This window comes from Mesoplodon densirostris, chromosome 4 (genome assembly GCF_025265405.1).
Source record: "Mesoplodon densirostris isolate mMesDen1 chromosome 4, mMesDen1 primary haplotype, whole genome shotgun sequence".
Classification (NCBI taxonomy): domain Eukaryota; kingdom Metazoa; phylum Chordata; class Mammalia; order Artiodactyla; family Ziphiidae; genus Mesoplodon; species Mesoplodon densirostris.
Window position 1 is genome coordinate 148,858,585 of NC_082664.1, and position 15,351 is coordinate 148,873,935.

A 15,351-nucleotide genomic window follows, 5' to 3' on the forward strand; every position below is an offset into this window, starting at 1 on the left:
CTTACCGGCTGCAAACTCCTCAATGGTCATCAGCGGGAACCGGATCAAGGACAGTGCTTTCCCTAGAACTTTCTGTTTGTTTCCAAAAGTCACAGGCAATTGTTGTCTTTGACATTCCGCTTCTGCCCACCGTACAACAGCTCCAAAAAGTCGACTTTCTCTAATACTGAGAGTGTCTCTTTCTAGAACTGCACAGAGTGTGTCTACAGGTAAAATACAAAAATATGTCAAATTAGTAATATTTTGCTCTTTAACAAAATACTGACAAACATGCTTATATAAAATTTTCAAATCTCAATAAAAACAGGATACTTAAAACTATAGACTCTACACTTAAAAATATTAAAGAATTAAAGGAATTAAACAGCAAAGTTTTCTTTAAAAAATTACTATAAGGTTAACATTCAACTTATTACCATACATGGAAGCTTAGATACAGTATCTCCTTATATATTCATGCCATTCAGCAAGCAAACTCAAATATTCAGAACAAGAATAATAAGTAAGTCAGAGAAAAAGGCGCCCAATCAGTAATGAACAAATTCATAAAGTCTACAGATTACAATTCATTCATTCATTCAGTAAATATTTCTTATTAACCACTCACAATGTGCCAGGCACTATTCTAGACACCGAGGATACATCATTAAACAAAAAGTTAAAAATTCCTTGCCTTCATGGAGCTTACATGGGGGAAACAGATTCAATAAACATAAGTAAATTATACTGTGTTACATAATAAATGTAGGAAAAGATAGCAGGGTAAGGGGAATCAGAAATGCAGTTTAAAATAGAATAGTTTGGATAGGCCTCACTTGAGTTAAGACCTGAAGGAGGTCGAGAGGGGTGGGGTCAGTTGGCCAAACACACCTCGAGAGAAAGAGTACTCCAGGACTGGCCAGTGCGAAGGCTCTCTCATGAGAGTGTGCCTGGCATATCTGAGGAACAGCCAGGAGGTCAGTGTGGCTGGAGGAGTGAGCAAGAGGGAAAATTAGTAGGTGACGAGGCCAGAAACATGGTGGGAAGCGGGGTGCAATCATGCAGCACCCTGTAGATCATTCGGCTTTTACTTAGAGTGAAAAAGGGAACCCCTGGAGGGTTTTGAGCTGTGGCTTTTTTTTTTTTTTTTTTTTTGCGGTATGCGGGCCTCTCACTGCTGTGGCCTCTCCCGTTGCGGAGCACAGGCTCCGGACGCGCAGGCTCAGCAGCCATGGCTCACGGGCCCAGCCGCTCCGCGGCATGTGGGATCTTCCCGGACCGGGACACGAACCCGCGTCCCTTGCATCGGCAGGCGGACTCTCAACCACTGCGCCACCAGGGAAGCCCGAGCTGTGACATTTTATGTTCTAAAACGACCACCCTGGCAGCCGTGATGAGAAGAGACAGTAACGGAGGCAAGAGTGGAAACAAGATCAATTAGGAGGCTCTTGCGCTGATCCAGGTCAGAGGTGATGGTGGCCTGGACCAGGCGGAAGTGGTGAAAAATGATCAGATTCAGGGTATACTCTGAAAGGAGACTGGAGATTTCCTAACAGATTGGATATAGGGGGTGATAGAGAGCATGAATAAAGGATAATTCCCCGGTGTATAGTCTAAGCAATGGAGGGATGACAGTGGCATCAACTGAGATGAGAAAGACTACGACGTGGAAGCAGGGTGGAGGGTGGTGAGAGGGGAGATCTGAAGCTTAATTTTGGACATATTAAGTTTGAAAGCCCTATCTGACATCCAAGTATAAATGTCGTGACCATAACTCAGGCCCTCACTCAGAATCCTTTTCCCTCTTATCATAGGCAAAATTAAAATAGGCTGAGTTATTTTTAAACTACAGTAGACCAGAAATCAATGAAAACATTAAAATATAATTAAATTGCCCAGAAACACACACCTAAGAAAAATTTATTAAAAACAAAATTCTACTATGCAATGGTCTACACATTCATACCAGAACCAAATATTTGTTTAATAACAAACATAGGTATCATTACAGCAAAGATATCACAGTCCCCAGAAGATAGAAGGGGCCCAACAATATGTTAAAAATGAAGAGGTTAAACATAATTTTTTTTTAAAAATCAAGCTTTTTCCTTCTCTTGTAGCTGAGCAGATGAGTATAAACTAAGGTCCCAGGAAACCTTTTCAAAGATAAATGAATGTAAGTCAACATACCTCAATACTTGTAGGATTAGGAATATACCATGACCATAATATTTAATCATTCAATAGAAAAACAGACAACTTTGAACCTACATTTCTCTACCTTGTATGCTAAAAACTTCAGTAAAGATAAACATAGAAACTTAAAGGCTAAAAAACAAGCACATTATACTGCCCCTGGCATAATGTAAATTAATTCTGTTCTATCAATGTGACATATTATCTTCTTCCTTTGGCAAAAACCTACAAGAGAGAAACAGTATCTCTCTACTTGGAAAAAGGTAAGCATATCCCTCTGGAGCACATATTCAAATGCCAGAGGAGAAAAAGCATCCCCAGAATCTAAAATAGCTATGAAAAAAAAGCTCCTGAAGCCAGGTCTTTCTTTCAGATCCTAGAATTCTTTCATTCCCAATTTTTAACAAGTACGTTTGTGACAAACTAGACTATGAGGTGAAAACACATAGGTCCTCTATTGATAGATGTGTTATAATAAGAAATGACAGCTGAGAGCCTAATAAAGATCATAAAAACACACAGGATTATATTTGTAAACATCATACAATACTGGGTTTTAATACAAACACTGCAAATCAAATCAACAAATGTTTACAGGGTTTTCATCCCGTGCAAGGTACCTACTTCAAGATTCCCAGGGAGATACATTCAGTAGATTACTCCTTGCTGCCCGTGAACGCCGCCGAGTAAGCATCGTTGACGTCTCCCCACCCTCCACTGCCGTCATGTCTAAGTCAGTCACCCAAAGAGCCTGAACAGCTGCGGAAGCTCTTCATCGGAGGTTTGAGCTTTGAAACAACTGATGAGAGCCTGAGGAGTCATTGTGAGCAGCGGGGAGCACTCACAGACTGTGTGGTAATGAGGGATCCAAGAACCAAGTGCTCCAGAGGCTTCGGGTTTGTCACGTATGCCACTGTGGAGGAGGTGGATGCGGCCATGAATGCAAGGCCACACAGGCGGATGGAAGAGTTGTGGAACCAAAGAGGGCCGTCTCAAGACAAGATTCTCAAAGACCTGGTGCCCACTTAACCAGGTGAGAAAGATTTTTGTTGGTGGCATTAAAGAAGACACTGAAGAACATCATCTAAGAGATTATTTTGAACAGTATGGGAAAATTGAAGTGATTGAAATCATGACTGATCAAGGCAGTGGCAAAAAGAGGGGCTTTGCTTTCATAACCTTTGATGACCATGACTCCGTAGACAAGATTGTCATTCAGAAATACCACACTGTGAATGGCCACAACTGTGAAGTAAGGAAAGCCCTATCTAAGCAAGAGATGGCTGGTGCCTCATCCAACCAAAGAAGTCGAAGTGGTTCTGAAAACTTTGGTGGTGGTCGTGGAGGGGGTTTTGGTGGGAATGACAGCTTTGGTCATGGAGGAAACCAGCGGTCGAGCTGGCTTTGGTGGCATCCACGGTGGTGGTGGCAGTGGGGACGGCTGTAATGGATTTGGTAACGATGGAAGCAGTTTTGGAGGTGGTGGAAGCTACAATGATTTGGGCAGTTACAACAATCAATCTTCAGATTTGGACCCATGAAAGGAGGAAACTTTGGAGGCAGAAGTTCTGGCCCCTATGGTGGTGGAGGCCAACACCTTGCCAAACCCCGAAACCAAGGTGGCTATGGTGGTTCCAGCAGCAGCAGTAGCTATGGCAGTGGCAGAGGTTTTGATGACTGCCAGGAAACAAAGCTTAGCAGGAGAGGAGAGCCAGAGAAGTGGCAGGGAAGCTACAGGTTACAACAGATTTGTGAACTCAGCCAAGCACAGTGGTGGCAGGGCCTAGCTGCTACAAAGAAGACATGTTTTAGACAATACTCATGTGTATGGGCAAAAAAACTCGAGGACTGTTATTTGTGACTAATTGTATAACAGGTTATTTTAGTTTCTGTTCTGTGGAAAGTGTAAAGCATTCCAACAAAGGGTTTTCATGTAGATTTTTTTTTTTGCACCCATGCTGTTGATTGCTAAATGTAATAGTCTGATCATGACGCTGAATAAATGTGTCTTTTTAAAAAATGTGCTGTGTAAAGTTAGTCTACTCTGAAGCCATTTTGGTAAACTACCCCAACAGTGTGAAGTTAGTATTCCTTCAGGGTGATGCCAGGTTCCATTCAAAATTTATTTACAACCTGCTCTGGTAGAGAAGCTATTGTCTTCCGAAACCTTGGTGTAGTTGAACTGACAGTTATTGCGTTGTGACCTGGAGTTCACCGTGAAAAGGGTCACCCAAGCAAAGTCATGGAGTTTTTTGATTATTAATATATGATTGTTGGCACATCCTATGCAATATATCTAAATTGGATTATGGTACCAGATATAGATGGGAATGAAGCTTGTGTATCATCCATTATCATGTGTAATAAATAAACAATTTTAATACCTTCAAAAAAAAGATTCCCAGGATCCAATGGCATGCCTAATGGAGGAGCTATTTACAAAACAACTTCTCAGAGTGAGTCACCCAGATGCAGGCAGTATTATTTCAAATGACAGCAGACTGAAGTGGAGCACTTGATAGCTCCTTAAAGGGAAGGAAACTAGGATTAAGCAATGTTTCATTACCAACGTGGGCAGTGCTTAGGGCTCTCAAACATCCAGTAACTCAACAAAAATTCAATAGCACACAACGTGCAGGTGCTGGTGGGGGGACCAAATCTAGTCCCTGCCCTTCAGGATAATGCAAGAAGAGCACAAATCCTTCCCAAGGTAATGGGCAGCAGACAGGCAAACTAAGAAAGGGACGTTATCGAAACAGGAATATATTAAATTTCATGGAAGAGGGGAGGGTAGCAGTTCTTAAGAAAGAGTTATAATTTGAGCCAAGACATTAAGACTGAGTGAGAACTAGCCAAGGTGGGAAGGAAAGGCAACATTCTAGACATAGCCAGTCGGCCCAGTTGGTCAACAAATATTAACTGAACACATACTATGTTCTACTACTTTCAGTGCTGGAGATACAGTGGTAAACAAGACCAAGTCTCTGCCTTTAAGTAGTGTACAATCTAGAAGGAGGAGGTAGACAATCAATATATACATATTCAGACAAAGACCAAGATAAGATTTTCAGAGAGTGATACATATTATGAGAAAAATAAATCAGAGTAACAGAACAGGGATTGTTTAGGGGAATGTGGTACTTTACGTAGGCGTGAGATGGCCCGTCTCAGGTCTTGTTTAACCTGAGATCTGAATGATTAAAAGGAGGTAGCCATACAAAGATTCACGGGGAAAAGGATTCCAATCAGAAGGAATAGAAAATACAAAGGCTCAAAAACACTGAAATAACTGTGGCCAGTGGATATGGAACATAGTGAATGAGAAGCAGAATGGTAGGAGACAAGGTCAGATACAGAAGGAGGCAGGTAGTTACTGCCAGCTCTTCACAAACATTCTGTTTTCTCTTCTTCCTGGGATGTGAGTAGTCTGCACCCTCTAGCCTCCTCTTAAGTTAGGTGGCATCTGGTGACTGAATTCTGCCCAATGAAATAAGAGGCAAAATGAGGGTGCCATTTCAAGGTCAAAGCTTTTAAGATGTGGGTATTTTCCTTGCCCAGGCGTTTTCCCAACTGCTAGCAAGATACAGATAATAAGCAGGCTGTAGGAAATGGCAGAGCCACAAGATGGAAGAGAGCCACTCACTGGCCGGGAACACTGCCTTGGACTGCTGCGTGAGTGTGAAAAAATTTTCTATTGTGTTGGAGCAGTGTGCATTTTGGGGGTTTATTTGTGCAAATGTGTTGAGCTTGCATTCTGGGGTCTATTTGTTACCACAGCCAAGCCTAGCCTACCCTGACTAATATAAGGCTTGATCACATAGGATCTTGTAAGTTTTGTAAGGAGTTAGAATTTTATTCTAACTGCAGTGGGAAGACACTGGAAGCAAGGATGTGATACGATCTGCTGCTGTGTAGAGAATGGACAGTATGAAAGCAAGGGTGAGTGGAAGCAGGGAGACAACAGGAGACCACAGAGGTTATCCAGGTGAAAGAACAGTGGCTTCGACTAGGTGGGAGCAATGGATATGGTAAGAAATGGTCAGATTCAGGATACCTTTGGTGGTTTTTTTTGGCTGTGCTGTGCTGCTTGCAGGATCTTAGTTCCCCGACCAGGGATTGAACCTGGGCCCCGGCAGTGGAAGCACCAAGTCCTAACAACTGGACTGCCAGGAAATTCCCCCAGGATACATTTTGAGTGGAGAGCAGAGAGCATGTGCTGATAAACTGCATGTGGGGTATGAAAGAAAGAGAGTAATCAAGAATAACTTCTAGGTTTTTAGTTGTGCATGGTGGTGCCATTAGGGAAGAATGAGGAAAAAATTGGAAAGGAACAAAAAGATTTAACAGGGAGTTGGGGGAAATCAATGGCTCTCTTTTAGCTGTGTGGTTGGAAATGCCTATAAAATCTCCAAATGAAGATGTCAAGTAAATAGTTGGGTATATAAATTTGGAGCCCAGAAGAAGATAAGATTAAAGATAGATATTATGGGTTCAGGATGGTGATCATATTTTAAGTCATAAGCCTGGATCAGCTCTCTCTGCTCTCCTACATGACAAAATTCAAACTCCTCAGCCTGTCACTGCACTGTCCTCCACAAGCTGGCTTTCACCTGCCTTGCACTGCCCTTCCTCTACACACATTTCTTCGTGCGGTTCCACTTGCCTCTAATGCCCTCCCCTCTTCATTAACCAAATGCTGTCCATTCTCTAAGGCCCATGTCAGAACTATCTGGGTCAAGATTTTCCTAACACTCCAATGTGAGGTGCTCTCTTCATGTTCTGGATTTGCACAGTAATTATTTTCTATGTATCTAGTTCAGAAAAGGCGAAAGTCACATTTTGCCATATGTCATCTCTTCCATTTAATGTCTTAAATCTTAATTTTCACATATTTGTTCCCTGATTCTCCAATTATAGTTTCCTTAAGAAAATCCACATCTTACCCTTCTTTGTTTTTCTTATAGGACCCTAGTATAATGCTGTGCATATGGTGTGCATTCAATGAATATTTGTTTGATTTGACATCTTTTAAAAGGCAGTGAGGTAGTTAAGACTTTAGGAATACTTCAGCAAAATAAAGAAAGCAAAACTCTTAAAGAGGTAGACCTAAATCACTTGGAAAACCCACTAATTTAAAAACAGCTTGTCTGCCAACAAGGCTGACTAGTAAGGCATTACTGTACTTAAAAGGTAACATTTTAATTCACAGTGAACTTACCTATATCAATATCAGTAAACCCTTCTGCACTTATTGCATCCATTGTGCTTTTGTCTATTGTGTCTAGACAAAGACTAGCAAGCTGAGGTTCATCAAATAATCGAGCCTAAACATATAAAAGGCTAGTTATTTTATTTTCATAGTTATTTTACCTTCAGGCTGTACATATTCAAAGCTAATACTGTAAACAATTATAATTGCTCATTATATAAAAACACATACTTAAAATACAATTATAATGTCTATATGTGCTTAAAACTTCTCATTCCACAATCAGAAATAAAAGCTAAAAGCACAAATGCCCTCCTGAGATAACAATTAATTCATATTACCACTAACAACCCTGTTATTTTTATTTTCATATGCCTATATATGCATTGCCTTGTTTATTATACATCACTTCTTTTATCCTTAATGAAACACTAGGTTAGATAAGGCAGACATTATCCCATTATCCAGATGAGGAAACAGAGGCTCAGAGAGGTATACTGACTTGCCTAGTAACATCTAGCTAGTTATGCTCCAAAGCCAGTACTTAAGTCCAAGTCTTAAGATCTTTTCACTAAACGGTAATATCAATTGTCAAGCATACCAGTACCAACAGATCAGATTTTTTTTTTTCCATTTCCTATTTTGATTGGGGGAAGAGAATAAAGTACAAGAATTTTACAGCATGAAAGTTCTGGGAACCTAAGCAAAAACTAGGCCTGACAACAGAGGAGCAAATAAGTAAATTCACGTGATGGAATATTACACAATAATGAGAATGAACGATCTACAACTACACATAACGATATGAAGGAATCCCACAAACTTAATGGTAAGCAAAAGAAGGTACTGTATATATTGAGCAAAAGAGTATATAGCTGACCCTTGAACAACTTGGGGGTTAGGGGCACTGACCCTCTGTGCAGTCAAAATCCACATATAACTTATAGTTGGCCCTTTGTATCCGAGGTTCCTCCATATCCTTGGATTCAACCAACCACTAATCATGTAGTGCTATAGTATTTACTATTGAAAAAATTACACATATAAGTGGACCCACAAAGTTCAAACCCGTGTTGTTCAAGGATCAACTGTATACTGTATGATTTTAGCAAAGCTAATCTAGGCTTTAAGAAGTCAGAAGTCAAACTTACAATATGTGCTTTATCAGGATGCATATTATAATTCAAAAAACAAGTTTAAAAATGGGGGCGTTCAAATTCAATTGAAATTAAAAAAAAAACTGTAACACTGAAAAAGGAGAAATGAAATTTTAAAAAAACCGTAACACTGAAAAAGGAGATATGATGATAGGTGTGCCAATGACCAATTTTCCTTCTGGCCTAGGGTCAGCTCTGTTTACATTTAATAGCATGGACAAAACAGAAGTCTACTGTCTGTATTTCAGTTTTTTCAATTGGCCCAATAATGCTTTTTATAACACTGTTCCTTCTAGCATGGGATCCAGTCTGGGATCATAGTTTTTGTATTTTTAAAATATGAAAAATAGTACATTTTAGAAATTCTAATTTCAGCAGATAATATAACTGGCCAACTCAGTTTTTATAGGTGAGTTAGTGTTCATGCAAAAATTGATATTTTACTCTAGGAAAAACAATTTTTCGTAAGAATTATTTAATTCAGAGTAGCAATATTTCAGTCACTCAGATACAGTATCAAGTTTCCTTTAGAATCTACTGCTGCTACTTAAGAGTAAAATAAATTTTCTCTAAGTTTAGTTTCAGTCTGGCATTACCTGATAAAATAGCACTATTTTTAATGATTGTATCACTTCACAGAGAGTGTTTTTCCCTCTGTAATCTATGCTGGTACAGTATACTGGCTCTTTGTTTTAGAGGGAAGCTAGCATAGGTCCTCTCAAGTAAATGAACATGCTCAGTTCAAATGACTCACTTGGCAGGAACAAGACGTTCACATGACAATTTGTGGGCTAATTCACATGACCCCACCATGAAAACTTCGGAGTAATATTGAGTTCTAAGACCAATAAGACACTGAAAAGTTTCTTTTTCTCAGTGACATCTGTTAACCCTTGCTACTCAAAGTGTAGTCCAGAAGCACCAGCATCATCTGAAAGTCTATTAGAAATGCAAACTCTCAGGCCCCACCTTGGCCTCCTGAACTAGAAAGCGTAATTATCAAAGTTTAATTTACTGGTTTCTAAATTTTTTTTTTCTTTTGGCCATACTGCGCAGCATACAGGATCTTAGTTCCCTGACCAGGTATGAACCCGTGCCCCCTGGAGTGGAAGCGCAGAGTCTTAACCATTGGACTGCCAGGGAAGTCCTATTGGTTTCTAAATTTTATGACTGAATTTAAAAAAGAAGAGTAGTTAAGTGACCCTCTCTACACACAACAAAATTCTTTAGACAATAAAGAATCTTATGACTATCAACTTCTTTATTGGATTTTCATCACAAATTCAAAAGAGGAAAAAAATGCAGGGAGACATCACTTATTAGTTATGAAATCTTGGTCAAGTTATTTCACCTCCCTGTGCTTCAATTTCCTTGTCTATAAAATGGGGATGATAAGAAAATCTTCACCTAGAATAGCTACATCTCCTAAAGTTATTGTGAAGATTAAATGAATTAATGCATACCAAGTATTCAGAATGGTACCTGGCACACAATACTCACTCAATACATTTTGCTATTATTATCATCAATATCACTGTACCTTACTGGTTTAAGGTTGAGACCTCATTTTACCACTTGCTGTCTCATGTTATATAATATATTTATCTCTTTACGCTTCCATTTCTTCATCTTTGAAACGGGGATAATAATAATAAACAACAGCACAGCTGTAATGAGTAAATGTGATAATATATACAAAGGGACTAGCTTAGTGTCTGGAATACAATATATACAGACATGGAGTTCTGTGATTATGTGTAAGAAGAGGTGACTTCAGCATGTTCTTTCTTCTATAACTATAAATACTTAATGGCCAAAGATTAAAAAAAAAGTGCCATCAGTCATTTCTGGTATGACAAAATGCATGTAGAACTGGGAAACTTGAGCTCTGGGCTCTGCCCCACCTAGCCTGTTGTGAGACTTCGGGCAGGTAGTTAACTAGCCAGGTTTTAGATTTTTCATTTGGAAAATGAGATGGTTAAGCTAAGGAACAGCCATGATTATTTCCATTACTAATATTCAGTAGGATTATATATTAGCAGCTTAGACTTTCCCCCCCACTCATTATTTTTTTTTTCTTTTTTTTTTCTTCTTTTTGCGGTATGTGGGCCTCTCACTGTTGTGGCCTCTCCCGTTGCGGAGCACAGGCTCCGGATGCGCAGGCCCAGCGGCCATGGCTCACGGGCCCAGCCGCTCCGCGGCATATGGGATCCTCCCAGACCGGGGCACGAACCCGTATCCCCTGCATCGGCAGGCGGACTCTTAACCACTGCGCCACCAGGGAGGCCCTCCCCCCACCTCATTTTAACTTAACTCTGTAAAGACCCTATCTCCCCAAAAGGTCTTATTCTGAGGTACTGGGGATTAAAATTTCAACACATGAATTCTGGGGGACACAATTCAACCCCTAGCACAGGGTTATATAAACTAGTTTAGGATTTTGAAAACAAATTTGTAAAAGGGTATCATAACATTGTCTAAAAAGAACAACAACAATTTATTTATATCTCAAGTATGGAGCTCAGATTACAGGCATTTAACAGATGCTAAATAGTATAAGTTAAAGACTGGTTAATGGTTCCATAGATGTGTTCAGTTTGTAAACATTCATCAGACTGTACACTTATGATATGTGTACTTTTCTGCATGTATAGTATACTCAGTGAAAACTTTTTTAAATGTCAAAGTAAGGATATTCTTAAATTCTAACTCCTCCAGAAGTGGGTCAGCAAGCTTAAAGACAGAAGACAGTAAATCTTACAACTTTTCTGGACTTGAAATATTCAATCTTAATTTCAGACCCAACACAAATCAAGAACAAAGATGTCCAGAAAGCTTCATGCTATCATACTCTCAATCATAGCAGGAACAATGCTGGATACTAACCTCAACTCCAATCCTAAACAGTTATATAACTTGGAGTCATAATGCCCTATTTATATAAGGCTTCAGTTTCTTTACCTATTATATGATATATTAACTCTAATTTTCTTTTCTATTCTAAAATTATATGACTCTGATGTATTCCCCTGAATGACACCAGAAGATTTCATATGCTTTAAAATAATAATCTAGGACTAATTCTCCAGGAAACAGTAAATATTCATATATAGTTGTACCCAATTTTTACATACCTTAGCTACATTTACTTACCTGAGTAAGTAACATAAAGGCATTATCTGCCCTCAGATGTTTGGTGAGAAATTCCACACAATGTGCTTCCAAGGCTGGGACTGCATATTTCTTAGCAGTATAAAGAGTGGTCATGACTGTTTCTGGGCCAATTTGAACTTCATCTGAATAGAGAAATCTGGGAAACAAGTGGAAATTGCAGAGATGTTCAGTAGGGTTTTAGATAAGCAATCCATCAGTGTTAAACCTCTGAGGAATACTTTAAAAGATAATAAGCAAAGTGAAAAATAACTTGAAAAGTACATCAAACTTTCCAGGGCTACAGGGCATGTGCACACACATCACATCATTTTATCCTGACTCAATCCAGAGAGGTAGGCAGTGTCCATTTATAGAGGAGACTAAAGTTAAGTGAAGATCATGGGATCTTCATGTCTCCAAGTCAAATTTTTAGTGGTCTTTTAGCACCTATAGCAGCTTAGGATGAGTGGTTCATTTATCTCTCCTTCATCAAAGGATGTTCATGTTAGCAAATCTACAGATGGCTTAAGTTCACATCTCTAAATGTCAAACATCCATTTATTTCCTGATAATGGTGTCTTCTTATTCTGGGCATCTTCTAACCTTTCTTTGTTATCCCAGAATTAGCATTATGACCAAAGACTAGAGTACTGGGGCTTTAGAGGAATAAAACAGTTTAATAGTATATTAAATGACCCCATATAGCTATGTGCTTTTGAATATTTAGATCCAACTTTCTTTCAAAATACTATCAAACCAATACCTCCTCCCCCACACTTCCCCCACCCCGGTTGGCTGCTTCTAACTGCTAGGTCAGTAGATAAATCAGATTCCTAGAAGTGCAGACAAAGCATAAGATTCTCAGAGAAGGCCTGGGCAGTTCTTGCTGAACTATACTGAAGCTTCTGCATATCCACTTCAGGGCTCCTTTGTGGTTCCTCAGAGACCTTTGTGCTTACTGCCCAGTTCTCAGCTACACTCAGGATAGTTGAGCGTGCTGGAGAAATAAGGCATTCTAAGAACAAGTATCTCATTTTAGCAATAGTAAAGACTTAGAAAGAACACTTATTACACTTATATTCCCAGGACCCAAGTCGTAAAATAAGAGTTTAAGAGAACCCATTAGGGGGCTTCCCTGGTGGCGCAGTGGCTAAGAATCCACCTGCCAATGCAGGGGACACAGGTTCAAGCCCTGATCCAGGAGATTCCCACATGCCACGTAGCAACTAAGCCCGTGCACCACAACTACTGAGCCTGTGCTCTAGAGCCCGCGAGCCACAACTACTGAAGCCCGCGAGCCTAGAGCCTGTGCTCTGCAACAAGAGAAGCCACTGCAATGAGAGGCCTATACACTGCAACTAAGAGTAGCCCCTGCTCGCCGCAACTAGAAAAAGCCCGCACGCAGCAACGAAGACCCAACGCGGCCAAAAATAAATTTATTAAAAAAAAAAAAAGAAAACCCATTAACATCTTTCAGAACACTCTATACAGTAAAGTGAGTGAGGAAAGGAAGTTCTATTTCATGTTCCTATCCACTGCTTTTCAATTTCTTTTTTTTTTTTTTTTTTTTTTTTTTGTGGTACGCGGGCCTCTCACTGTTGTGGCCTCTCCCATTGTGGAGCACAGGCTCCAGACGCGCAGGCTCAGCGGCCATGGTTCAGGGGCCCAGCCGCTCTGTGGCATGCGGGATCCTCCCGGACCGGGGCACGAACCCGCGTCCCCTGCGTCGGCAGGCGGACTCTCAACCACTGCGCCACCAGGGAAGCCCCAATTTCTTCTTTTATTCTGGTGGGCAGACTCACCGCCCAAGGTGAAATTCTAGCCTGTTGCATCCCCCTAACATCCCACCCTAACCAAATGCTGGCATTCCTCTAATAATATCATTATCCTTACAACTACCTCCAGTGGAGGCTGTGCATTCTCATACTTCCCTATGTCTCAGGTTCAAAAGTGAAGGCTGCTGGTTTTCAAGATTACACTGTTTTCAAACATTTTTTCAAAAACCTTTCAAGTCAGCCATCTGTATCACCCTCATAATACTCATTTAACGTCAGGTGCCACTTGGTGATGAGTACAAGGAATGAAAAAAACCACTTAGTCCCTTATAGTCAGGGGTAGGGGAATGAATAAAAAGGAGAGAGAGAAAATGAACATTTGTTGCGTCGCTACCATCTGACAGATGCCAATTCATTTAATCCTCCCACAAGGATTAAATGCTACCTGCATTTTAAAGATGGCGAAACAGAGGCTGAGGAAATGCAAGAGCTGTCTACCATAACATGCCATTTCTGGGCTTCTGGCTGCTCTCAGTGTTAGACTATCAGGCCTGTCAGGTGAGGGCTGTTTTAAGTTGCCTGGACTCAGGGAGAGATGGCTTGGGTTTGAGCCTATTCCATCACCTGACAGCTATGTGACTTTAAACAAGTTATCATTGTGCTCCTCTCTGAAAAGAGATGTGGATAACAGTATCTACTTCATAATGCTCTGGTGAGGATTAATATCAGTTAAAATACACAAAGTGTTCTGAATAATGCCTGAGAAATACTTAGCCTCAGTAAATGTTAGCTGTTTATTTTTATATTGCTTCGTTTCTATTTTCCTCTGCATTTCAGGTTTCCTTGCCAGTCTTCTAGCCCTTCTATTTTTCTCCCCAGCAATCACATGCTTAAATTTCTAAGAATTCTTGCTTCTTTCTTGATTTTTTTTTTTTTTTTTTTTTACTCCACAGCACTATGTCTCCTTTTTATGGATGCAAAAATGTTCTCAAGTCTCCAAGTTTTAAAAGTTCCTTTCTGTTCCCTGAATTACCTATTTCCTTGAGGATCAGCTTGGTCTTTTTCATATTCTGATTTTCCTTATATGTCAAAAGATTAATGATTATCTCCAGTTGAATATCATGGTAGCTGGTAAGTTTTCTTTGCTGCTGTGTAAGTATAGGAGTGCTTTCCAGCTAAAACCTTCTCCAAAATGGAAAGGGTGGCTGGGAGCTGTGCATGTGGGAGGCTTGCTGACTGGCACCTTGCATTAGAGTGGGAAAGCAGCCTTTAGGTTAGAGAGACCAACCCCCAACCCCCACCCATGCCATTACCCTCGAGTCCCTAAACCAAATCAGCACCCTAGTTCTCCTCAGGTGGTTTGTCTAGTTTATTTAAAGAGGAGCCTGTCAGATGTCACCAGGAGTTAGCAAACAAGAGGGGGTTTGAGGGGATGGCCTATAAAGAGGCTTTAAATTAATGCCCATGTTTTAACCCTACCTTCTCCTTTTCACCCTCTTCACTACCAACTCTCCACCTAGAGCCGTGCTGGGGCTCAGCCAGGAAAGGCAGCTCCCACCACCACTGCAGTTCCTCATGCTCTGGATTCTGGGCTCCAGACTTGGCCACTCCATTTCATCATCAACACACTTCCAACTGCTTTGTTCCTTTTCTACATTGGATTCCAATCTCTCTCCTTTTTTTTTGTCTTCACTGTAATGGATTTATTTTCTTTTGTATTTCTTTACAGTCAGTTTAACTGGGGCAGAGAGAAGGCTAACATCATGCTCAATTCCCTTCCTAAACTAGAAACCTAGGAAGTTTTTGTTTTAAGGGCAAGATAGGAAGAAGTCTTTACATCTGTCTTAATTTTTTTTCAAGCAAAAATTATTACAGTCATAAA

At 40.3% G+C, this 15,351-nt stretch overlaps 1 protein-coding gene and 1 pseudogene across 2 annotated transcripts in view; one reads left to right on the forward strand and one right to left on the reverse strand.

Annotated features, from left to right (window-relative positions):
* BTBD1 (BTB domain containing 1) overlaps window positions 1-15,351 on the reverse strand; it is a 47,463-nt gene that overhangs the window by 24,158 nt on the left and 7,954 nt on the right. For both annotated transcript variants that reach the window (XM_060097471.1, XM_060097472.1), the window contains exons 2-4: window positions 11,695-11,851; window positions 7,394-7,499; window positions 6-203 (exon numbers count right to left, since the gene is read on the reverse strand). In XM_060097471.1, the coding sequence (XP_059953454.1) occupies window positions 6-203; window positions 7,394-7,499; window positions 11,695-11,851 (461 nt within the window). The remainder of the gene's footprint in view (window positions 1-5; window positions 204-7,393; window positions 7,500-11,694; window positions 11,852-15,351) is intronic.
* Window positions 3,019-4,036, forward strand: LOC132489249 (heterogeneous nuclear ribonucleoprotein A1-like 3; annotated as a pseudogene).